The sequence below is a fragment of the Xyrauchen texanus genome, chromosome 2, assembly GCF_025860055.1.
Source record: "Xyrauchen texanus isolate HMW12.3.18 chromosome 2, RBS_HiC_50CHRs, whole genome shotgun sequence".
NCBI classification, from domain to species: domain Eukaryota; kingdom Metazoa; phylum Chordata; class Actinopteri; order Cypriniformes; family Catostomidae; genus Xyrauchen; species Xyrauchen texanus.
The window spans coordinates 32,824,641-32,850,344 of NC_068277.1; the positions used below are offsets into that span (position 1 = coordinate 32,824,641).

Genomic DNA, 25,704 nt, shown 5'->3' on the forward strand with positions numbered 1-25,704 from the left:
TTTCCTGCAGTTTGAGGAATTTTAAAACAGACTTGATACTAGTGGCGGGGCATTTTATTCATCCCAGTGACTCAAGTCTTTTGAATCCGTTCACCAAAAATATTTGTTCAGATTTGTTTGCTGATTCATTCAGTGAGCATTTCTGCGGATGGCAGATGGCAACAAATTAGCACCTTTTAAAGTCATTGCATTGAACCAAAAGCAGTCATTCACACCGAAACAAGTTTGATGTTTAAGCATCATATGCTTTTCCCCACAAATGACAACAAATCATGTCTATCATTTTGTAAACCGCTGTGGATGTGTTTTCATCAAGCTATTCAAAAAAGACAAAAATAATAGCCTGAAATTATTAAGAGTTTCAATAACGCCCATATGTCATTGTATTGTGTGGTCATCACTCACTTTTATTCATAATTCATCAGGCCCCTTTTCTTGTTGAACAAGATTGCCAAAAATAAACGAACGACTTGCCTCCTCTCGTTCAGTCACTCACCAAATCCTTGTTCACAAACGAGGTGCCGATTCAATTATGTCATTCATGAACAAGATGTCTCGTTCAGACTCAAATGTCTGACTGGTTCCGTGAAGGACGTATTCGTTCATTATGGTAAACCAATAATTTGCTCCTTCACAGCCTCACTTGAATGCTATTGGCTCGTATCTTTACAGGCATGAAAAAAACACCATGCGGTCTCGTGCTTCAAACTAGAGCACTTTGAATTTGAGAGACTTCAGTGAAGAGAAATATAAGTATGAAAGTGAATGTGAAGAGTTCGTTCACTTAAAAGATTTTTTCAAAGGCATTTTCTGTCACTAAATTTGCCTGTGACAATGTGTGATAATTTGCTCCAAAGAAAGAAAAAATATAATAAATAATTGTCCTGTAACAGCAGTAGTTAAACAAACCTACAACATGCACAATAGAAAAGTGTATTGGTTGCGATTACGTCTGCCATTATGAAATCGTGAAAACTGATGATTAGAGAATTCTATTTGTCTACTCCTTTTAAGTCAAAGGCCTCTATTTACAATGTGTTTTTGCCAGACTTGAGTATACTAACCAATCCCAGACATGTCCGTTGAGCAATGAAATGGCAATGGCGAAGTAGTAGACAGCTTCATTATATTAGCATTCATAAAAGTTGCACAAATAAATATTTCATGTAACTTTGATTAATCTACTTAATAATCATGAGTACTATATCAAGGGCAATTATCAACCATTATGATTTTGTCATAATCGTGCAGCCCTACTGCAGCTCATAGAAAACTATTTATTACCAAACTACTATAAGGGATTTTAGACTTGAATCGGAAACATCACAAAAGACAGGGACTTGACCTCGACTCTACATCAGAGACTTGTGGACATGGTTGGCTGAATGTATTGTTTTTCTTAAAGTAGGACACGCAATGGCCCTAAAAAGTATTTGGACACTTTATCCACAGTTAGAAAATATTATGAATGCAGGGCTTAAAGTATTCCGGCCGGGGACCGGATTTCCGGCTTGAGGGCAGGTCCGGCCTCCGGCACAGGCAAAATGTATTTATCAGGCTGCAAATTACAGTCGGAGGCACTTTCGGCACGGACGCGCTTGGAAAAAATGAGCGCGTCGCTTCCATTATGAGCGCGCATACCGCGCGGCTACATTTGAAATAACGAACTTGAGCGCGCAAAAGACGCGATATGTGAACAGCCCTAATCTGACTTGAATAAAACACCGGTCCCCTTCAACCTACCACCTTGATTCAAGAGTCAGCGCGCACAGCTGTCACAGCCAATGGGATCATGATATTAGGTTGTCTTAGCCAATTGCTAGAGAGGAGGGCGGGTCTTGTGCAGGAAGTGAACCAGTTCGCAGTTAGCTTGTATGCACGCTATGGAGAATGGAGTTTATCAAACCAGGAGAAAATACATCTGCTTTGGAGAAGAAAGTAAAAAACAAGTGGCGCTGGGCATGGCTTGAAGAAAGAGGACAAAACGGGAAGGCTTTAGGCACTTGGTGCAGTAAACTTCCGGAGCCTGGAGCTTGGTTTTGCATAGTTTGCCACAAAAAGCTTCACTATGCCAATGCCACTAGCGGTAAAAAAACACTTGTCCGTCATGATGGAGATAAGACGCACAGAGCTATCGTGCGCAGTCTACAGCATACGACCACGTTACCTGGAGCAGAAACTACGGCAACTTTGAAAAGAAGATGCTTAGATCGCTTAAAAGACTTCATTTATAGCCCAGAAACGCCAAAAAAACAGAAGAAAAATTAGATTTAGAATGATAAATAGCCTTTTGAGTTGCACTAAGATTGTAATACAGTACAGTATTATGCTACAGTAGTTTTCTAACATCTATGCATTTATTGGTTTGATGCACTTTTGTGTTTTTTATGTTCTCTGACTAATACAAATGTCTATTTAAGTTGGCAAAGTTTTCTGTTTTGGTAAAAGCACCTAAGAATGTTTGCACATTTCAGAGTGAGCAATGTTGAGTGCACTTTATGCTGTTTGCACATTACAAAGAAACCAATGGTGAATGCACTTTATGTCATTAACATGTTTCAAAGCTAGCAATTCAATAAATATTGGCACAAACATTCATGTTATGTTATGCAGTACTAGGTAAGCCTAGTACTGCAAAAGTTTCAATTATTTTGGCACAATAGTTGTTAATGCGTTGAAAATATGACTGTGCTGTTGCTCATAGAATTGGTTAATAGAAAAAACGGGCTTGGTAAAAGTCCTGGTTGAGCCACAGAAAGTTCAGGCTCAGGATTTTTTTTCACTTTAAGCCCTGTGAATGTTATTGCGTTAAATAACAAAAGTGGCATCTGCAAATAAATAATGCTAGACCTTTACTTAATTTTAACAAACTAGGTTTAGTGTACGTAGTGAAGTCAGTTACCCTCACGTTCACAAAGATGTCCTAGCATAGGAACCACAGGTGTACTTTCACATTAACTATGGAAATGTTCCACTAAAAGCCCTATTCGGATGGTACTAGTTTTCCATGAGTACTGAACTACTTCGTGATTTTAATCCCATATGAATTTGACAAGTCTGTGTTTTTCTCACACAATCTCTGTAAAAATTTTCAGAGCAAATTACCTACTGTTTTCGGTAGGTAATTCCAGTAAGAAATCTGAAATCAATCCGAATGTGAATGCCTGTGATTGCTTATATTGAATTTTCACAACGCTTCTCGTCATGTATTTTCACCTACATGAACTACCGTTAAAACCATACTTATGCACGCCAAACTTTAAATATGGATGTAGATTATATATATAGTCAGTGGTTAAATTGGCTTCTGTTGGGAGGGGGAGCCCTTATTTACCGTGAATGGTCATCATTCAAAATCCTGCCGTAAAATGACTTAGGGTTTTTACACCAATGGGGCTTTTTTTCCAGTATTAATGTGTAAGGTAGGGTTGAGTACCGGTAGTTATTCAAACAAAGACAAATACTTTACAATTCACTTACCGTAATTTCCGGACTATAAGCCGCAACTTTTTTCCCACGCTTTGAACCTCGCGGCTTATACAATGACGCGGCTAATATATGGATTTTTCCCGCTTTCAAATTTTATAAAAAAAAATAAAAAAAACATTCTGTGACGTGCTCAGTTTTTTGGCGGCGTGAAGCTTTCATTAGACCAATTGAAATTGCCGAACGGGTTAAGGTCAAAACAACTTTTTTTGTTTACTGTTTAGATTAAATCGAGCGCGCTCAAACTTCCCATCATTCTGATTACGGTAGTAATTTTGTCACCCTCACCATGGCAAAGACATGGAGAAATGCATATGATGCTGCTTTCAAGTTGAAGGCGAGTGATCTGGCTGTTGGAAAAGGAAATAGAGCTGCTGCACGGGAGCTTGGTCTTAATGAGTCGATGATAAGACGCTGGAGACAGCAGCGTGAGGAATTGACTCAGTGCAAAAAGACAACTAAATCTGAGGCTATTCAACTCCGACACTGAAGGAGATGACTTCAGTGGTTTCAGTGCACAGGACGAGGAAGATAGTGACCAATGACTTTCTTGGTAGGCTACTATTTACTGCAAATGTTTTATTACAAGCCGTGTGTGGCAGCGGGGGAGTAATAAGCGCCCGTCCGGGAGAGAAAAGCTGTAAGGGCGCTTACACCTGCGCTAAATTATGTCTAACACCGGTGTCTAATATCAAGTGCCCTGCTTCACGTGTCCTTCTTGGGAAAACTGTCACACGGGCACCAGTGTGACAGTTTTCAGCAGGGCACTTGACGTTCCAGGTAAGGCTTTTAATGGCCACAGCAATGTTTCCAATCAATTTTATAAAGTTTCTCAATTCTTCTATGCGCCAACACTAGACTGACGTGTGTCACTCTCTCAGCTCTGTGGCTGCTGCCTTTTATACCGCTCTCCCATGCTTACTGAAATTAGACACCGGTGTTAGACATAATTTAGCGCAGGTGTAAGCGCCCTTACCGCTTTTCTCTCCGGACGGGCGCTTGACCACGCCCCGCTGCCACACCGTGTTTCGTTAAAGCCTATTTATTTTTGTTACAAGCCTGAGTAAAGTTCATTTGTTTCAATGTACCGGTAGGCACCTGCGGCTTATAGACAGGTGCGGCTTATTTATGTTCAAAATAATATTTTATTTAAAAATCAGTGGGTGCGGCTTATATTCAGGTGCGCTCAATAGTCCGAAAATTACGGTATATTATTATAATTTTTTATCTTGAATGTTAACAGGCAGGCAACGGATTTCACCCTCGTAAAATGTATGAAAGGAACATGTTTGAAAATATTGCAAGCCAGAGACGAATATGTAAATGTATTTTTTATTTGTACAATTTAGAAACGTTGAAGTCCCTTCGCACCTGTATGTAAATGTAACTCTTGCAGTAATTATTTATCATATTCATGCAGCCTGTGTTATTCTGTTGAGTGTTGAAAAACCATCGAGGAGAAACGCATCACGACACTTTTAGCATGTAAACGGGTAAAGAAAAAAAGAGTAAACTCGCCAGCTTTGCGAGAAACATTAAACGTTCTATAAAGTTTTTTTTATTATTAGTAAAACTGAATAACAAATTAACAGGGAAGTAGAGTTGGAAAAAAAATTATAATCTCCGCCTTTATTGAGTTTTGTAATGCCTGATAGAAAAGTATCTATCTTTGAGAGCAATATAATACTTTAGGCAATTGCAGAATAGTCCCATTAGTCACAGATACACTTCAGAAAATTGAGTACACAACTATTTCTGGCCTTAAAAGTTCAAAAACCAAATCAATGCAGAACATTGTATCTCAAAAGCAATACAATGTGGCCCCCCCATGCACTACTTAAAACCCGATGTGGCCCCTTTACCAAAATAGTTAAAAATATTAATAATTACACACATCACCTTTACAAATTTGTTTCAGGATTTTCCAGTAAAAGGAACTGTTATATTTTGACAAAATATTTCAGTTTCAAATGAAATAATCTAAAGGTAAAATTTATTAGACATCAGCTAGTATTTATTTTTCATAAATACATTCATTTATTATTATTATTACTATTATTTAAGACTAGCACACTGACCTAACCATGGTAATGAGGAGCCTTTCCTTCTGTGTAATATGTGTATAAATATTAGGTAACAAATGGGATAATAATGGGCTCATATAAGTACAGACAGGAGCAGTCTGGCCTCACTGTCGTGCACCTACAGTATATGCAAACTGTTAAAAATCAATATATTACTTTAAATGCTCACGCAGCTGATATTATTCTTCATTTAGTAGTTCAATGAACATGTAAACTAACATGCTTTAGTTATATAACATGTTCTAGCTACATGCTATTTTTATATTCGATCACTCTAGCCGTTAGCGGGTTTCCATGGTAACGTCGCTGTCTTAGAATTGTGACAGTTTTCCCTTGATGGTTGTGGGCGGGGTGCTGAACCAGCGATTAATGCATTTATGACGTCTGATAATTCCATGTAGCCTGGGCGTCTCTGTGTAGTCTTGCTAATTATTCAGTCTCATATGCCATGTATTTGCCAGGAGTCAGGAGATGAAAAATAATTTAAGTGGAATAACAATATTTGGTGCTGAAGGAGACGGAGCTGAGCTCCGGCAGGGTGTGTTGTGGACCTGAGGAGGCGGAGCTCCGGTGCGCTCCGGCCCAATTTAACCTCTGTATATAGTGCTTCCGGAAAGTATTCACATCGCTTCACTTTTTCCACATTTTGTTATGTTACAGCCGTATTCCAAAATGGATTAAATTCATTATTTTCCTCAAAATTCTACAAACAATACCCCATAATAACAATGTGAAATAAGTTTGTTTGAAATCTTTGCAAATGTTTTACAAATAAAAAACGAAAAAAATCACATGTACATAAGTATTCACAGCCTTTGCCATGACACACAAAATTGAGCTCAGGGGCATCCTGTTTCCACTGATCATCCTTGATGTTTCTACAACTCGATTGGAGTCCACCTGTGGTAAATTTAGTTGATTGGACATGATTTGGAATGGCACACACCTGTCTGTATAAGGTCCCACAGTTAACAGTGCATGTCAGAGCACAATCCAAGCCATGAAGTCCAAGGAATTGTCTGTAGACCTCCGAGACAGGATTGTATCGAGGCGCAGATCTTGGGAAGGGTACAGAAAAATGTGAGCACAGTGGCCTCCATCATCTGTAAATGGAAGAAGTTTGGAACCACCAGGACTCTTCCTAGAGCTGGCCGCCCGACCAAACTGAGCGATCGAATGAATGCAGCAATGTACAGAGACATCCTTGATGAAAACCTGCTCCAGAGCATTCTGGACCTCAGACTGGGGTGAAGGTTAATCTTCCAACAGGACAACAACCCTAAGCACACAGCCAAGATAACAAAGGAGTGGCTACGGGACAACTCTGTGAGTGTCCTTGAGTGGCCCAGACAGAACCCAGACTTGATCCCGATTGAACATCTCTGGGGAGATCTGAAAATGGCTGTGCTCCGACGCTCCCCATCCAACTTGCTGGAGCTTGAGAGGTCCTAAAAAGAAGAATGGGAGAAACTGCCCAAAAATAGGTCTTGAGCAAAGGCTGTGAATACATATTTACATGTGATTTTTGTATTTTTTGTATTTTTAATAAATTTTCAAAGATTTCATACAAACTTTCATGTTGTCATAATATAAAAAATGATAATGTATTTAATCCATTATAAATAATATAATGAATTTAATCCATTTTGGAATAAGGCTGTAACAGAACAAAATGTGGCAAAAGTGAAGCGCTGTGAATACTTTCCAGATGCAGTGTGTGTGTGTGTGTGTGTGTGTGTGTGTGTGTGTGTGTGTATGTATATGTGTGTATATATATATATATATATATATATATATATATATATAGAGCCAAATCGCAGAAACTGATAAGACTGGCCACTGTAATATCAGCACCAGGTAAGATGCTCACCATAATTTTTCCGCTCAATTATTTAAAATGTATTTTAAAATTATAAGTTATTTTACATTTAAACAGAAGTTCATTTAATTACCTAAATTAATTACAACCTACTGTAATGCCTAATCTAGACAGAAGACCCTCCCACCTCTGTAATAAACACAACGATCTTAGTCTTATCCGAATCGACACATAAAATCACAGACTTCATGTGATAATAATTGTAACTCAAACGTTGTTTAGAAAACGAATCCCATCCGAATAGGGCTTAAGTTTGACCACCAGTTTTGGTTGTAATTTTGATATTTGTTGTTTTATCATTTAAAACATAAGCTTCTTTTTGTGAAATGTTTTGCTTTAAGTGTATTTGTGCTATCACACCAATAGTTTCTACTTCCTGACTAAGATATCACACCTGTCTCTGACAGCAAAAAGCTCTGTAAAGAGGAACAAAATAGTTGTTAGCAAAGTGGCATAAGAAAAACATATACATCACCCATAATATATTAGATTCTGGAGCCAAACGTTGTGCATCAAATGTCTTTAAATGCAGAATGGAAAATCTGACCCGGTCACAAACATTTTAACAGTTACATTAGGATGCGTACTGTCTTTTTCACTAATTTTAGAAGAATATGACTGTTCTTTGGCAGGAAAATATAGTGAAGTAATTCAGTCCAAAAATTTTAATAACAAAGGTGCTGTGTGTAATTTTCTTCAAAGTTAATGTACTTCATCATATTCCAGCTTATTGTGTAGAGACAAGAAAAAACCTTTTTTTTAGATAGATTTTCCCCAAAAAGTGTAAACAGTGTGGCTTTTTTTCCATTTAACGCAAAAGCAGAAATTACAATGAATCTTTTCATTGTTTTTTTCCATACAACAACCGTTCATAAGGACCACTACTGTAATGCTCCAAAAAGGGCAACAACAATTAAAACACTAAAAGTTTCTGTGTGTAGTTTCTGTACTTCTGTTCAAATTGTGATGTTTTCTTGTGTATGTTTATGATTCTCAGGAGTTACTGTGATAGCCTGGGGTATAATGCTCTCAGTGCTGCAGACTTCGGAAAGATCATGAAGAACGTCTTTCCCAACATGAAGGCGCGTCGACTTGGCATGCGAGGCAAATCCAAATATCCTTCAGTGGAACTTTTTGTAACAATCCCTTCCCCCTTCCCAGCTCCCCAAATTGAACACACACACTGTCCGTGAACTCTGTTCTGAAACATCTGTTGCTGTAATTCATGGCGTGCCTAAATATAGATCTGAAATTAAATAAGATTAAACTTCAGAGTACTTGGAGTGCAGAGTATTGCTGTATAGTAAACCCATTTAACTTTGGCTGCCAATTGTTTGATCTTCAAAAGACATTCCCTAAAATACATACATTTCTGTATTTTCCTTGTCTTATAATGGTGACTAGTTATTTTTTCAGTTCATGAGGTGGTCCTGACTGGTCTACCATTGCTTAAGTTTATGCAACTTAAAGGATTAGTTCACCCAAAAAAAAATAATTCTCTAAATAAGCCATCCTAGATGTGCATGTCTTTCCTTCTTCTGCAGAACCGAAATGAAGATTTTTATAAGCACATTTCAGCTCTGTTTGTCCATGCAATGAAAGTGAATGGGTGCCATGACGCTGCTGGCTGTTTGATGGTCCAAAAGGTATTTTTAGGCAGCATAAAATGAATCCACATGACTCCAGTCGATCAATTAATGTCTTCTGAAGCAAATCGATAGGTTAGAGTAAGAAACAAATTGACAATTAAAACATTTTAACTTTAAATCGTTGCTTTCGCCCACCACTGTTTTCCTGTTTGAAATTATATAACTCTCGTGTGACGTGCGCTACTCTGTTGTATACAAAGCGCGCACTTTCAACTTCTCGCATTAAAGCACCATTGAGCTTGCGTCACGCGACAACTCCATGATGGGTCAACTAGTAGAAAGAGGCGTTTTTTTGAAAGTGATTAAAGTTTGAATTATCTATTCATTTTTTACACAAACCTATAGATTTGATTCAGTAGACATTCATTGATCAACTGGAGTCGTGTGGATTACTTTTATGTTGCCTAAATATGCCTTTTGGACCGTCAAACAGCCAGCAGCGTCATGGCACCCATTCGCTTTCATTGTATGGACATGCAGAGCTGAAATGTCCTTTAAAAGAGGCAGTTCTGCTGAAGAAGGAAAAACTTAAACATCTGGGATGGCTTAAAGGTGAGTAAATCATGAGAGAATTATCATTTTTAGGTGAACAATTTCTTTAAGTATTGCACATCTGACAAAAAACAAACAGTAAATATTATGATTTTAAATATTTAATATTATGATTATGTTTTTCTCTCCAAATGTTTAAAATGAAAGAAGAAAAAAGCACTGTAGATCAAAATTGCAATTGTAGGAAAGGACATTGAGGCTTTCGATGGGTAATATGGAAATAAATATATCTGTCATGTCTGTCAAGTAAATGCTGGCCAAGTGGAAATCATACTTGTTTGCTGTTTGTTGCAAGAATGGCTTTGTTGGAAAAGGGAATAAGAGTACATGACCTATCTTTAGCTGTTGGGTCATTCTCAGAAATTATGTTTTGTAACAGTGGACATGGTTATTTTGGTGTTGGGTGAAAGCAGGGTTAATAGTGCATTTGTGCATTGGCATTATATTTAAAATTTCAGAGTGGTGTGTCACTGAAGTAAACCATGCTTGTTGTTGACGGTTGTCACTGCAACGGAAATTCAATCCTTGGCAACTCTAATGCCCAAGAAAGCAACACTCCTCTTTCCAGCAGAGGACCTCTTTTGTAATCTGTTATGCAAGAGATGTGACTTGGAGCTTTTTAGTGAATGATTGCATCATTCAACAATGCAGTGGTCATACCTGTCACAATTTTGAAGGTTATGTTTGATATAATGCCGTAACAGTTGCGGTGTACATCTAGGAACATAAATTGTCAAATATATCAGCTTTCATTCTGAGCTGTGTGAGATGCCCTGAAAGGTATGATAGGACTTTACGAACAGTGAACCCACTTTAGACCTGAATACTGTCTCTTTTCATACCCAAACTATTGACAATAAGAGATTTTGGTGATTTTGTCTACTTGACACACATCATCTTAAAAAATGCAAGTACTCAAGTTTAAACTAGTTCTTTTAAAGAATGCATCTCATGATCCCTGCATTCTATTCCGTTCAGCTGCACTCTATCTAGCTGTTTTTGATAGGAAGAATGTCTCCTGTGTGAACACACTCTAACCCTCTCCAGACTGCTGTTGCTGACCTGGGCTCAAAGGCACAGTGAAAAGTGTTGACATTGCTGTATGATGACTTAGACGCAAGGTACTGCTGAAAATAAAGCCATAACTAATAACAAAATGTAAAATCGGTGTGCAATGTTTTAAATTAAAAAAAATTTAAGTTATGCAATGATTGTTTTTGATCGATCCTTGCTGTCACGTCTGAGTGCCCTGAAACTGGTGCTTTTAGCATTTTGTAGCGCTTAGTGGTTAAATATCAGGACTGGAAATGGGAAGGTTACTGGTTTGAAACCCTCAAGGAGCGATAGCCATTATGACCTCAAACAAGGCACTTAACCCTGAGTTGCTGCAGAGCAGTTGTTCCCACTGTGACTACTTTTACTTTTGTAGGTGCATGCATGTGATTTTTGGGTGTATTTTTATTTTTTATATGCTAAGTGTTTCTATGTCAGATTCTAGTGTTTGTTTTCACTTTTCACATTTTGAGTGTGTAACATGAGTGTAGATGGTTTAGCAGTGAATGGTACTATAATGTTATCTTTTTGTTAGATGTGAAATACCTGCCTTAGTTATTACTACACTTCTCACCCCATTACATGTGGCACAGGCTCAGCATCACTTTTCTTTTACACACACACACAACAGATGCAAGCCATTCAAGGTTAATTCTTGGTACTAGGGATGCACCGAAATGAAAATTCTGGGCCGAAACCGAAAATCCAGGATGCACTTGGCCGAAGGCCGAAAACTGAAACCGAAATTTTTACCCATTTAAAAAAAATACAAATTGTGTATAATTGTATTAATTTTATACTTTTTCATTAATTTCATGAATTTAATGAATCTGAATTGAAAAACTACAAACCAATAAAATAAAATCACACTTTTATTGAAAGTAACACCAAAATTGGACAAAAAATATATTAAAACTATATTAAATATTATTCTGTAAAAATCTAATTTTACAGATTTTATTAACAATTATCCAAATAATGTAAAGTTTTAGAATACTATTATATGTAAAACAACATAATGAACTTTTGAATTAAAACAAAAGGCAGAACACAGAATGGCAGAGGGCCTCTATTCCACTGATCTATATATAACTATAATATATAATTATATATATATATAGATCAGTGCTCTATTCTGTTTATGTAAACGTATGTACACTTTAAGTGAAAATTATTGTGCAAAACAACAGTGCAAAACAGCAGTAATTGAACTAAATCCAACCTCAACTGTAAACGACAGATGTATCCTCGAGTGAAGAACAAGTGTAATGTAATTGCTATACACATCATATTGGACCGCTTTCTATTTAACTACAAGTGACCGGTTTCTCTTCAAGAACAAAAGTTGCTAAACTTTCTGACAGTCTCTCCTGTCAGAAAGCTCATCAAGAACATGAGATGCTGCACTGAACAGCGTCTCACTCTCTGTGCTGGTGCTTGGGCAGATAAATACCTGTGCGCAATCCGCGCAAGCAAAGGAAAGCGGTCTTTGTTTATGCGACCGTAGTCAAGGGGATTGTCGCTTCTGGTGTAGTTCAGCTAGATACGTCTCAAGTTGTGGTGTAGCTGTGCTAGTTGTGGCACTGCTGTTGATCGGGGCACTTTCCTGAAGAATCTCTTGCTGTACTCTGTATATATATATATATCTCTTGAAAGTTCTGCTGAACAAACACTGCAGATCGCAAATGTGATGTCCTTATCAGAAACTTTGAAGAATTTGCACACCGCTGACATGATCGGCCTTTGTTTGGTAGCGCCGTGATAAGGGCTAGATCGATCCAGATTGAAATCTGAGCATTGAGGGGCGGGGCGAGGAGGTATATATTTTCGGCCTTGTTTTCGGCCGAGAAATTTCGGTGCATCCCTCCCTACTTGGTACCCTTGAACAATGTAAAAGAATGTTCATTCAATCTGATTATGTCATAAACTGCTCTTCCTAGCCACCAGCCTTAAAATGAGAAAGAAATTGCCTTTCTAAAATATCAATAGAAACTAAACAGTATGTTTTAGGAAATCAAGTGCTATTAAACAAATGTCTGCATTGTGTTTATGTGCTGCAAGAGTACACCTTTTATTAATAACTTTATTGTGATATGTGGATGTACAAAATGTGATGTATTACCTTAACCCCATCGCACATATTGCTATAGTGGACTGAGGAAAAAGACTTTTGTGCACATGCCCTCTCTACCCAACTTAGATATTCACAAATCAGGTGATGGGGTGAGTTTGTCCTCTTCTTTCTTTTTATTTGCCCTATGATGTCTGTTGTATTTGTTTCCAATTTCTGTAAAAACAATTCCCAAATTCTTTGTATTCCATTTTATTTTTTCTGAATTCCGTGTTCTAAAGTTAATAGAATTAATAATGAATTGATAGAATTTTTATCAAATGAAAAACAAAACAATTATTTTTCAACATACATTTTTCAATGAATTGCTGCTATACAGACCCTCACAGCACAATCCAAAACACAACATTGGAATAATTATTTTGTCAAATAAAGTGCGGCACAGCAGAGCATCACAGTATTAATGAATTTATGTATAGATGAAAACCTATTCAGTACAGCAGCGTTCATGCTTATAGATATAGCTTAAATATATTGCAATTATTATTTAATTATTATTATTATTATTTATTACTACATTAAATATTACACTTTACTATACAGGAGTAGAATATTTCTGTCGCAATGTCTTCAATTTCACACTTCTAGTTTAATTGAGCTTTTATTTTGGAGGAAAGCGATTGATGCAATTTGAGTCTCTATGTTTTTGATGACAGCTTCACACCTCCGGATAAGCGATGCTTATGTGAGGCGTTATTAGTGTTTGAGCAGCCGGCTTTACACATTTGCCTTGAAGCGTGCAGCACATTCAGTCTGTATATTTATTTAATTAAATCTCAGACTTTTGTGGTTTAACAGTCACACTAGGTCATATATATATATATATATATATATATATATATTATTAATTAAGCATTAATACATTTATTCTACCCCAAATATAAGTTCTGTGACATTCCGGGTTTAATAGTTAAATCAGTTTTTAATAATGGATTCCACAAGTTCATTGTTCTGCATCATAGAAGTCATAGGGCCCTAATAAAGTTTTTAATCTCTGTCACATTGGTATGTTGAAAGATTTGCTCACTCTGAAGCCCTGTGTTAATTAACTTTTTTCTCTGTCAGTGTGAGGTGTTTGACCCTACTCTTCAGCTGTCCTGTGCAGAAGATGAGGTGCGAATGGCCGCATGTGGTTTGGTGTGCGAATGGGCACAGAAAGTGCTGAGTCGCCAGTTTGACAGCATTGAGGATCTGGCTCGGTATCTTTTGAACAGCCACTATATTGGAACAAAGTCTTTGGCTGCACTCACTGTAATGACCGGCTCCCCCTCAGGTACAATCAACCATACTCCTTAGTTCACTTTATGTACCTTAACATGGAAATGTCTCCATCTTGTGGACAACAACCACAAGACAAACCCAATAATACTTGCATACCTGTGTTGTGAAAAATTGGTATAATTTGTTCTACAACGAATTCCCTAAAGATAAATTCTATGTGCTTTTCACAGGGGCAAAGATGTCCATACAGTCATCTGCATTTGCTCCCATGGCCGATGCACATTCATTCCAGCCTCAGGTTAAAACCTTGGTCTCACCCTCTGTAGATGCTAAGCAGCAGCTACAAAGGAAAATACAGAAGAAGCAGCGAGAACAAAAGCTTCATTCTCCACTCCTCTGTGAAGCTCAGGCCAGGAAGGCAGACGGGGGCACAACTCCTGGGGCAGGGACAGGCATACCCTGTGGAAGTCCTGCGCTTCTCTCACCACAGCCAATTGGGATTGTGGTGGCAGCTGTTTCCAGCCCCATCACGGTAAACTGAGAGTATTTATTTTTCTTGGAGTACTGTCAGCCTAGAACTATGAACTATGATGTTTAATATGCAATATTCTCAAAAAGGTTTGGTTACATATGTATAAAAGAGAATACAAGTTTTTAATTTAGGACCTACTCTTTGACTTTGATGTTTTTCCTTTACTCCTCATTTATGAAGGTTCAAAGGAGTAGGCAGCTGATGTCTCCTAGCCCTGTTCCTGTGGTAGCTTCAGAAAGCAAAGTTCTACCTGTAAACTTTCAGGTAGTTACTCAGCCTGTGAAGCAGTGCCCCAAAACTCCTCAGAACTTCTCAGCTAGTCCAGTCCATGACCGGTCAGCCCGTCAACGGTATGCCCAAATCCTGCCCAAACCATCTGCCTCTAGTGGCATAACCCTGCGCTCACCAACCCTCCTCATTACTAACAGCCCCATCAAAACTGTAATGTCAACTCCCCACGTCAGTTCGGTCAACGTAGTCAAGATGACGACTATATCCCTGGGGTCCAGTGGAAGTGGGATCAGCACATCAGCCGATAAACCTACTAGTAACAAAGTCAGGCCTGCGTCTGCTGGAGTTGCCAGCCTCAGCGATGATCTACAACCAGTGACACGTGTTCGCAGTGGGTCAATAGCTGCAATGCCTTCTGTTTTGGCAAGGCCAGGGCGCTCAACTACCACAACACCCCTCATCTACACTAAGACAAATACAGAAGCCATAATTGGGAGAGGTCAACCACAAGGTGGTACTAGCAGGCTGGCAGCCACTCAGGAAGCCACTGGTGGTGTACAGCGTTCAGGATTGCTCAAAGCCAGAGCAGTTAGCATACCCTCTCCTTTGGACACCCTACCAGGGTCCAAATGCAATGGGAGGACACTACCTAGTGGCAAAACTCTGGCTGCTGGCAGCAATAATAACTCCAACACAAATAATAGCACTTTGTACAAGAACACAGCCAATCAGAACTCAATCAGTGCTCAGCCAATCGGTGGTAATGGAGCTGTGATGTCACCAAAAGATACAGTGTTTGCATCCAAGAGCCCTCAAAAGAGACATGGCTTATGCACTGATTTGAGCCCAACACCTATTAAAAAAGCTCTTATGTCTCAATTACCAGCAGGTGGACTGAATGGACCTAAGACAGATATAGTGGGGAAGCAAATTCCAAGATCATGTACTCCAGTCAGGCCAGAAAGTTCACCTCTCACAGCCACAGGCAAAACTATTGCAGCTACGTTAAGGACTACTGGGTTCCAGACAGTTTGTAGGCCACAAAATATCTCTCAGGGCAAATGGGAAGGATCCACATCAGTAATGGATTATAGAGTTCCTGTCACCTCTACAACAAGCACTTCTTGTCAAGACACTTTAGTTGGGAATACCATGTTTCAGAGTATATGCAGGCCACGAAGCATTTCCCAAGGGAGATGGGAAGGATCTGAATCAAGTGTAGATAGTAGAGTTGTGGCCACCCGCACTGTTAGTGCTCCAGGTCAAGCTTTGCTGCAAAAAGTAACCAAAAACTCACATGAATTGCATATAGACCAGTCTGACTTATCTGCAGTATGTGAACTGAAGAGTGTGTTTTGGGATAATGAGCCACAAGATGGCACTCAAGAAGTTTATGGCCCACAAATGGTGCCTGAGAAAAAGCAAATGTCCACCCCAGTGATGGAGCCCCTCTCAGTGATTCCTCAAGCCTCTCCACCCAACCAGCAGGTTCAAATGAGTGAATATGGAACCCAGTCAAATGTCAGCTTCTTTCCCTTTAATGATGATGACATGACCCAGGATAGCATTGTAGAGGAACTCGTACAAATGGAAGAGCAGATGAAAATGAATAGTAGTATGCAAAGTTTTGGCAACTGTGTGGATGTTACACTGCAAGGCCAACAACAAACCATGATGTCTACCCTCCAGACCAACACTCTGTACTACAACTCGGCTCAAAGCAGCAGCACCCCAATCCAAACACCCACGCCAACTCCGACTCCCACTTCTGAGATGATGGGTGGTGGCCAGGGATTGATGCATGAAAGCCCCTGCTCACGCCTAGTGCCTACCACTCCCGTTGATGGTGCTCTTGCTCGCCAAACTCCTATTGGCACGCCACACTCAAACTGCAGCAGTAGTGTCCCACCCAGCCCTGTGGAATGCAGGAACCCATTTGCATTTACTCCAATTAACTCCAGCATCACTGGATACCATGATGGAAGCACTCTAGTCTCCTCTAGCCCTGTAAAGCCCATGCAAAGACCAATGGCCACACATCCAGATAAAACTAGACTGGAGTGGATGAACAGTGGCTACAATGCCAGTGGTGGGAACTCCAATAATGGTATTAGCATTTTGCCCAGCTACCAAGATCTGGTGGAGGACCACTTTCGAAAGCCTCATGCCTTCGGCATCCCCGGACAGTCCTGTCAGTCGCAATCTAGACATCATGAAATGCATATCAGCCGATTGACACCCATTTCCCCTGTCCAGCAGCAAGTGGCAAGCATGGCCATCCTCAGTAAGCAAGAGGGTTTTGCTGTCCCAGCCCCCCTTGATAACAAGGCCAGCACCTCCTCCTCAGGGTCTGTTACTTTCCGTTGCCGCAGCGTTAGCCCAGCAGTCAGGCAGCGCAACTTAAGTGGAACCCAAACACCCAATATCCCTCGCTCTGTGGTCTCTCCTTTCAATTCACCTGTGACACCTGAAATGCTCAGCATCTTCAATAATAGTGAAGCTAATGCAAGTGTCAGCAGCATGGCACAGAGGAGTCAGTCTGTTCCACTCACCATTATGATGCAGTCTGAGGATCTACCAATGCAAGCAGGCAGCCAGCAGAGTAATACCAAAAATATCACCAACGTCCTCATCAGCAAAATGGATGGTAATGGAGATGACTCAGTACGTGGCCTGGGCATCAACAACATGCCCTCCAACTACACTGCCCGCATGAATCTCACTCAGATTTTGGAGACCACCACCGTGCACAGCTTCCCTGGCAGTGCCAGCCACCAAGCTCTGATCTCACCTTGTTCATCAGCCTTTGAGTCCCAGAAGCCTGGTTACCTCATTAAAAATGCCAGGGAGGAGCCCATGAGCTTCACTGCAGAAGAAAGCCAAGCACAATCAGCCTCAGGGGAGCATCAGCTGCCAAAGAAGCAGCAGCACTTAGGCAGGCGGCAGTTCCTTGGGCAGAATCAACAGAGTCAGGGCATGCTGTTGCCTCTACAGCAAAACCTCCAACATCAGCACCAGCAATCCTTGGATTTAGACAATACTGTTAAAGATCTTCTAAATGAGGAAGGTTTGAATGCTGGCTCACAGCTTGTGGGCCAAGGATCAGAGCTCATTGCTGGAGCTTCAGTGTTTTCCAGCAATATGCGACTAACCTCTGAACACTCCAGTAGCATAAATGATTTAAATAATTTGGACACCAACCTTCTTTTTGACCCCAGTCAACATCAAGGACAATATGAAGACTCAACACTGGAAGAACTGAAGAATGACCCACTTTTTCAACAGATTTGCAATGAGACTGTGAATTCTGCTGGCTTTGACTGGTTGGAGAGCAAAGACCAGGCAACAGTGGAAATGTTGGGTTAATTTGTACTTTTGTATTGTTTTAATAATTGGATGTTTTTATGTATGTATTTTTTAAATCTAATCTATATCTGTATTTACCACATTGTTTTGCAACACCTTACATTAAGCCCCTGAACATCAAGACATAAGTCAGTTTTGAAGTGCCAGGCTGAACAAAAATGCGTAACAATTGTCAAAATATTTTGTGTGACAGTCAAATTTTTCACATTTTCCCTTCTCTCCAACATCAGATTTACAAAGAAGACGCATGTCAGTTTTTATGCCTCAATGTCTTTTTTTATTTTTGTGTATTCAGGTTCACAACTTTATCCTTTGAACAGTTGCAGTCAAAGGGCATTGTATGGAGAATTGGGAAATCAGGATTTCTTTTCTTTTTAACCCTTTATCTTTAGAACACATACCTGCATTTGAATTTACACCAGCTGTATGGGGTATTGTGCCTCATTCAATTAGCTTTTTCACGCTGTTAACATGAAATTGGTGCTTCCATGTGCAGAAAAGTGACAGCTTTGAACATATTACTGTAATATCTGTATTGTCCTTAATTAAATAATACAAATGGGTCTGACTCATTTAGGAATAGGAAGTAAAGTGTAAAAAGGGAAGATCACGTAAGATATGTTAAACTTTTAAGGTGATTTTTAATGACATTCACAATATTGACTATTGAAATACAGCAGTGTATACCTGCAGCAGCTGTTTAAAAAGTAATAATTAATTGCACACCAGTGTGCCATGTTAGAATTTGTAATGTGAACCCAGAAGAAAGATAAGTGAAATTTGTAGATTTGTCAATTGGGAAGTATGCATTTACTAGCACAAAATAATTTGTGTTATGTTGGGTGGCTGCTTAATAATGCTCAAAGTGAATAAATGAGTGCGCTTTTGGTTTGTCAAGTTCTATGTTCTAAAAATTAACAAAAGTGAAAGCTATAAACAGATACATTTCAACCCAAGGAGAGGTTTTATGTGGCAGTTCGCTTCCCTAAATGGTACCTCAGGTCTACCCAACTTCAATATTTGAAGGGATTAATCAGATTATCCCACAGAACAGGTTGGGTTTGATTTATAAACAATCATTGAAAAAAGAAAATGGCACTGGTTATTGCACTAGCTGGCACCTTTTATATTGTATTTGCAACATGAATATGGTTGAGGAAAGTTGTAAATTTCTTGTTTTAAATTGAAGTATTAGAAACAAAAATGCCAAAGTGGATTTTAGCAGTGGAAAAAAAAATAACAAGAAAGCTCTGTCAAAACTTTATCCTAAATGTTTTCTTTATTAACTATGCATGTATGAGGCCAAGAAATAGAGGATTTTGACTCTGTATTGTATTCATTTCCCAAATAATTGATGTTTATCTTTCAACAGTTTGCATAAATGAGATTGTTATTATAAGACTAATGGAAGTATATATGCTCTCATGTACCAAACAGACTACTAGACATGAAGTGTGTGAAGAATTGTCAGAATGCGCTTGCTTCTTGTTGGCATTTTCAATTACTCTGTTTCTCACAACTGTAAAAAAAGGAAAGAAATCGGGGCAACTAAGATAACCCAATTTTATTATTATTTAATTTGATCATTTAATTCAAAGGGCCAATACTCTACCATATTGTACTCAAGTACTTGATAAGTACAATGCTTAAAACATCAGAACATAAGATCTATTTTTTGCTGAGTGTGGAAGTTGTCCATCATAGCCTTACTTCCAAACCAAAGACAAGCTTTGTTATTAAGACAAATAAAGAAGGAATACATTTTTAGTATCACCAGCTGCAAATTTAGGGCTTACCCCCGTGTTTAAAATACTTCTACAGTTGTGGAAATGTCACCCATGCAGGTTCATTTTGGGGCCAAGATTGGGGATGAAGAAGGGAGATTATTTTGTGAACAATTGTATAATTTGCAAAGCATAAAACCACTGTAGCACTTGAATTTTATTAACAGAACATGCCAGACTACATTATCCTGGTATAGTTTGGTAATCCTTTGTAGCAGGCCAATTCTAAGGGGATTCATGCAATGGACTATTGTAGTTCCATTTGTTTTGATGAGCTGTAAATATGTTAGATTTATAAAAGAAAATAGACACTATTACCAGTTTGACTAATATTCATATTGATAATATGACCGTAATGATAGTGGACAATGACCCCTAAAAAAAAACTGGTCTTTTTTCTCTCTTGTTTTTTGAGCCATGAGCCAATAGTTTAACTATGTAAAGTTTTCCTAAATTTAGCTTGTTTGAGTTTTCATTTTCAAGCATTTTGCCTTTTCGTTAACTTTCTCTTTTATCGATTATTATTTAGCTTCCGTAATTTATTTTATTTTAAATAGCATTTTGCCTTGTTGCAGAAGAGTGTGCTTTTGTGTGAATATAGCATGCATTTAAAAAAATGTGTTGTGGTTTTATATTACCCAATTGCATATCTTTTTTGTGATGGGAAGGGATGTAACAGTCAACACTGGAAATGTAATGACTGAAAATTCACAAAGCTCTAGAGGTTCGTTTTATTGCACTCATTTCTCTTATGAACTAAGGCTTTGAGAACTTCAGTGCAAAACATGAAACTCCCAGTATACTGTTTCGAAGAACTATAATTTGGGGGGAAAAGAGATTCAGTAGAACATGTTAATGTTGTGAGCCTTTTGATCTCGGTGAGTTAAGTTCTCACATGAGTGAAAGCAATTGAACTGTTTAATCATAAGTATTTAAAGAATCAAACTTTTATTACATTATCAATCATAAATGTGCATTTGTTCACTGTACATAATTGTCATGAATCTTTCCTGTAAAATTAGTATTTCTCTCCATCAGAAGGAAATTCTAAAAACTAGTTATTTGCATTGTTTTAAAATAACACAAACAATGACCTCTGTGTTCAGTTTTATTTTATACATTTTCCATGTGTACTTTCCCCTTCCTCTTAAAATATGTATGTGAACATTTGTTGTTTCGAAAAAGCACTACTGTATTGACTTTAATTAAGAGGCAGGCCAGGATTGTGACTGTACTATTCTCTGACCTGGTAGAGTTGAGCTTTACCCTTTCTTTCCTACCTTTGCTATTCCCTCATGTTGTTATTGTTTATGTACAGTCTCTTTATGTAGTTTGATAAATTTGTTATTACATTTCAGCAAGATTTCTTCATTCTTTTGTATTGAAAGTGCTTACGGATGTTGAGATTTTTTATGTGGTTTTAAAAACCAATAAACTTTTTGTAAATTATTGCAAATGCTTGTCCTGTAGGTCATTTTTGTGGAGAAACTCTGCCGGAGAAAAATAGATCTTTTAGGCCTAATGTGTGTTCAACTTGGACAACCAATTCAATCTGTATTTTGGAACATGATTAATCAGTTCAACTGGGTCCCTGCTAGCTTAGAGAAAAGCCCTAAAAAGGTAGATCTCAGCCTCATTGGTAGTCCAGCTAATAAATCACCTAATCTAGTTTGAATCTGGTAATGACCATAAATGCCCTGAAAAACAAAACAAAAAACATCATAGCTGTATGGTCTGCTGGTGTTAAGGCTTTTTTACTAGCTTAACCAGCAAGCCTATTGGGTTATGCAGAACAACCAAAAAACACTACTCGACCAGCTTCTCCTCTTTTGCTTGTAAACAGCATGGCTATGCTAGTCCACCATATAGACTAGCACCAAAGCAGCATAGAGCAGTCCATTCCAGCATGGGAATTGCATGCTGGTTAAGATGATATTTAAAGCAGAGTGACTAGATTTTGTCAGCTTTGAAATGTGCTGTACAGTTGTCTGTTGTGTACGTTCTAAAAAACGAGATTCTCTGTTGAGTCATTTGCTTTGCATGAAATTTAAACAGACATGCAAATAAAGCCTTTACAAATAGACCTACTGCTTTATCTGACCAGTAGAGGGAGCCATAACACAAAATGTGTCATGCTGAACTACATTTGATCTCAATGGACACTTTTCACAGACCTGCATGATGCGTTTCCGCCTTCTTTATTAGGGCCCAAGCACTGAAAGTGCGGTGGCCCTACTGTTCTTCTAAGAATTATTATTATTAGGGCCCAAGCACTGAAAGTGCGGAGATCCTATTGTTCCTGATTACATTTATGCGGCTATTATAGGTCACAGTCATAGCGCAACCAACTGGCACCAGGAAGTAAGGCAATTTTACCAGACTTTGAAATAGCTCTCTTGTGTTTACATGAATTGCTTAAAAAGGTTTTAGAATAATGTCAAGACACTGCTGATGTAAAACTGTAAATGGATATTTGATATCTTAATTACTGTTGCCACTGCAATTTATTGTGTAAGCGAAAGCAGTTTTAAAGTGAAATAAAAAAGCTATAGAAGTCTGTTTATTGTAAATAAATGTATTGCACAATTTTTTTCTTTTTTATATAGATAAAAATAATAAAAATATTAACTGAAATGTAAAAATACTGGAAAATCAAAGCCATATGTCTAACCCAGTTCAGACACAGTATCAGAAATATCAGAAATATCCAACAGAGGGCAGTCAAGCTCCATTGTTGAATGATTCCCAAAATAACACTTCTCAGATTTTGGGGGTGGTGTATCCCTCTTTCCTGCATTATGTATAGTCTAAATATGTGTAACTACGTTCTTCAGTTAACTATGTTTACCAAAAGAAAGACAGGTAAAATTAAAGATCCGTTTAAGATGGTTAGCTAAATATATATGCACAACATATATATTGTTGTGCATATATAAAAGAACACCCCTGTGGTCACAAATTTAAAAAAGAAAAAAAAAACATAATAATCATATTTAATTAAAACCAAACATCTCTCAAAACCACCTCCCCCCACCCAGAGTCCCCCAAAAACACCAAGTAATTGCCCCACTTCCCACTTCTGAAGCCCCAGCCTTCTGCTTGATATCTCTTCAAAAGCAGCCACCCTCCCCATCTCCGCACACCACTCCAGAAATGAGGGCACCTTATATGAACTTATAACCAAAATTCTTGGATCTTAACAAACCCCCCAAAAACATGGGTTGTGTCTCCATTTTCTGACTGGCATCGCGAGCTGGTGGGCGTGTACAATATAGAGGGGGTCAAACAGATGTAAAATCTTGAATTGCATAAGGCACGCCCTTACATCTCTAGATGTAACTTGATGTTTTTTTAGAATCCTAGCCCACACTTCCTCCTCCAAAACCAAGTTTAAATCTTTCTCCCATAAACTCTTGAGAGAGGTTGAAGCTCCGTCCCATAGACTTGAAGCCCACCTGCCCTCATCGCTCGAAAACCTTTTTACTAAAGGGTCAAAATTAACTCTAACTAAATCAGACAAATATGCTGGGAATAAAATGCCCAAATACTTAATGCCCTGTTTGGGCCACTGGCCCATGTAAGATTTGTAAATGTAAGATTTACTGGACAGTACGCTGTCAAAGCCAAAGATTCGGATTTAGACGAATTAACTCTGTATCCCGAGAATTTAGAAAAGGAATGAATAATTATGTGGAGGCAAGGCATAGATCTAATGGGTCGGAGATGAATAATAGATAATCCCATTCTAACATATCCAATGCATTATCGGGGTCAAGTGACACAGAGTCTGATCATTCGCCACTGATCACATGATATTGATGAAACACCTACTGTTATCAGAAGAGCTGCAGCCCCGAATAAACCCCAGCTGATCGATATGTATAAGAGATGTCATAACTTTACTTAATAATTTAGCCAGAAATGTTGACAATATGTTTACATTCAGCTGAATCAGGAAAATTGGACGTTAACTCTGACACTCACTTGGATCTTTGTCCTTTTTAAGAATCAGAATGATCCGGGCTTGTGTCATGTTTGGCGGAAGTTAGGGAGCGGTAGTAGTGGGAGTTAATGTTGATTCTTTGCATATATGTTCTGTTTTTCTTTGATCTGAAATTAATAAAATGTCAATCACGAAAATGAAAACAAAATTGGAGCCAGTTCTGTAGCATAAGACCTAAAAAATCATCTGGCCTAGGAGCCATGCCAGTAGGCAAGGCCTAAATTACCTCCAATGTTATCTCAGAATCAAGAGTTTCGATACACCCTGATCCATAACTGCTCTAGAAAGTGAAATATGTCAAAGAATTCAAAATCCTCGGGCTCTGGAGACATTAAAGGACACTTACGTGCTCAAGCTGATAATGGACTGTGTAAGTTATTTTGTGGTTCTCACGTTGCAGCCAAGTTCTCTGACCAGTGTAATAATCACCGGACAAATTATTTTAAGGGGATTGAGGTCAGCTGGAGCGCCCCCATTTCAGGAGTGGTGCACAGAAATGGGGAGGGTGGCAGCTTTTGAGGAAGTGTTATTTAGAAGACTGGGTAACATAGATTTTTTTGTTCGGAAATGGGGCAACTATTTGGAGTTTTGGAGGGCTCTCATAAATGTGTGTGATTTTTATATATATATAATTTTTTTCGTTTGTTTGTTTGATTTGTTTGTGTGAATAAACGTATGTGTGACCACAGGAATGTTTGTTGAGCGTCACGGCGGGGTTGGGGATTGGGAGGGGCAATTGTGGGGTTTAAGTGTTGATTCTATGTATATATGTTTACTTTTCTTTATTTACAGTAAGAATCAATAATAAAAAAAATTAATTACTGTAACAGGGTTAAAATAGGAAAGGAGGAGGCGGGAACCAGCTGAACAGTCAAAGTAATATTTTAATTTAAACTTAAACAAAAAGCCCCGCCCTCCTCCTCGTCCCACTCCTCCCTCTTTTGCCTCATGCCGGGGAACCGGCTTTTAACCACACCTCTAGAACTGGGGCAGGGGACAAGGGGAGAGAAAAACAAAAACGAAAAAAGAGGAGAGGGAAATTGCAAGGCAGTGTGACAGTGAGAGAGAGAGCGAGAGGAGAGAGAGAAAAAAAACCTTGCTTGCCAGTTCCCAGACACGCTGTCGCCTGGTCCTCGATCACTATTCCACTCTCTGGCGGATGACAGCCGCTCCTTCCCGGGTGGACCGTAGCAAGTCCTCCGTCCCCTGGTGGACGGCCGTAGCTGCTCCTTTGGTTGGACGGCAGTGGCGAGGACTCCACAACAGCGCATCCCTCCTCCCTCCCTGGCTTTGGCACCAATGTAACAGGGTTAAGGAGGAGGCGGGACAGTACATGTAATATTTTTATTTAAACTTAAACAAAAAGAAACAAAACATAAACGCCCACATGGCAGCTGTGTTTGGCTCTCTCTCTCTCTCTCTCTCTCTAACTGCCTCATCCTGCTGCACTTATCCCTCACCTAGGCTGATTAGCCCAATTGGGGGCCGGGCGTGCGTAGTCACGACCCCACTTCGCCCTCCTCCTCCTCACAATTACAAACAAAAGTATCTTAAAAAAACTTTTAGCTTGAAGATCGATTAGTAAAAATATTTCTTCCATTATGTATGTTGCACATGAACCACACTTTTCCAATCATTTACGTGATTGTGTTTTTTTTACTTTGTCATGGTTGGTTTTCCTGTTTATAGCTCTGAGAAAAGGCAATGTTGGCTTGTGTTATCAATGCTGGCAT

General features: G+C 38.8%; 1 protein-coding gene across 1 annotated transcript in view; it reads left to right on the forward strand.

The window, feature by feature from the left end:
- LOC127663523 (DNA-binding protein RFX7-like) overlaps positions 1 to 21,360 on the forward strand; it is a 69,147-nt gene extending 47,787 nt beyond the window's left edge. The window contains exons 5-9 of the mRNA XM_052155143.1: positions 8,447 to 8,563; positions 12,842 to 12,926; positions 13,900 to 14,107; positions 14,286 to 14,587; positions 14,768 to 21,360. Of these exons, the coding sequence (XP_052011103.1) occupies positions 8,447 to 8,563; positions 12,842 to 12,926; positions 13,900 to 14,107; positions 14,286 to 14,587; positions 14,768 to 18,184 (4,129 nt within the window). The 3' untranslated portion in view covers positions 18,185 to 21,360. The remainder of the gene's footprint in view (positions 1 to 8,446; positions 8,564 to 12,841; positions 12,927 to 13,899; positions 14,108 to 14,285; positions 14,588 to 14,767) is intronic.
- The last annotated feature ends 4,344 nt before the right edge of the window (positions 21,361 to 25,704 follow it).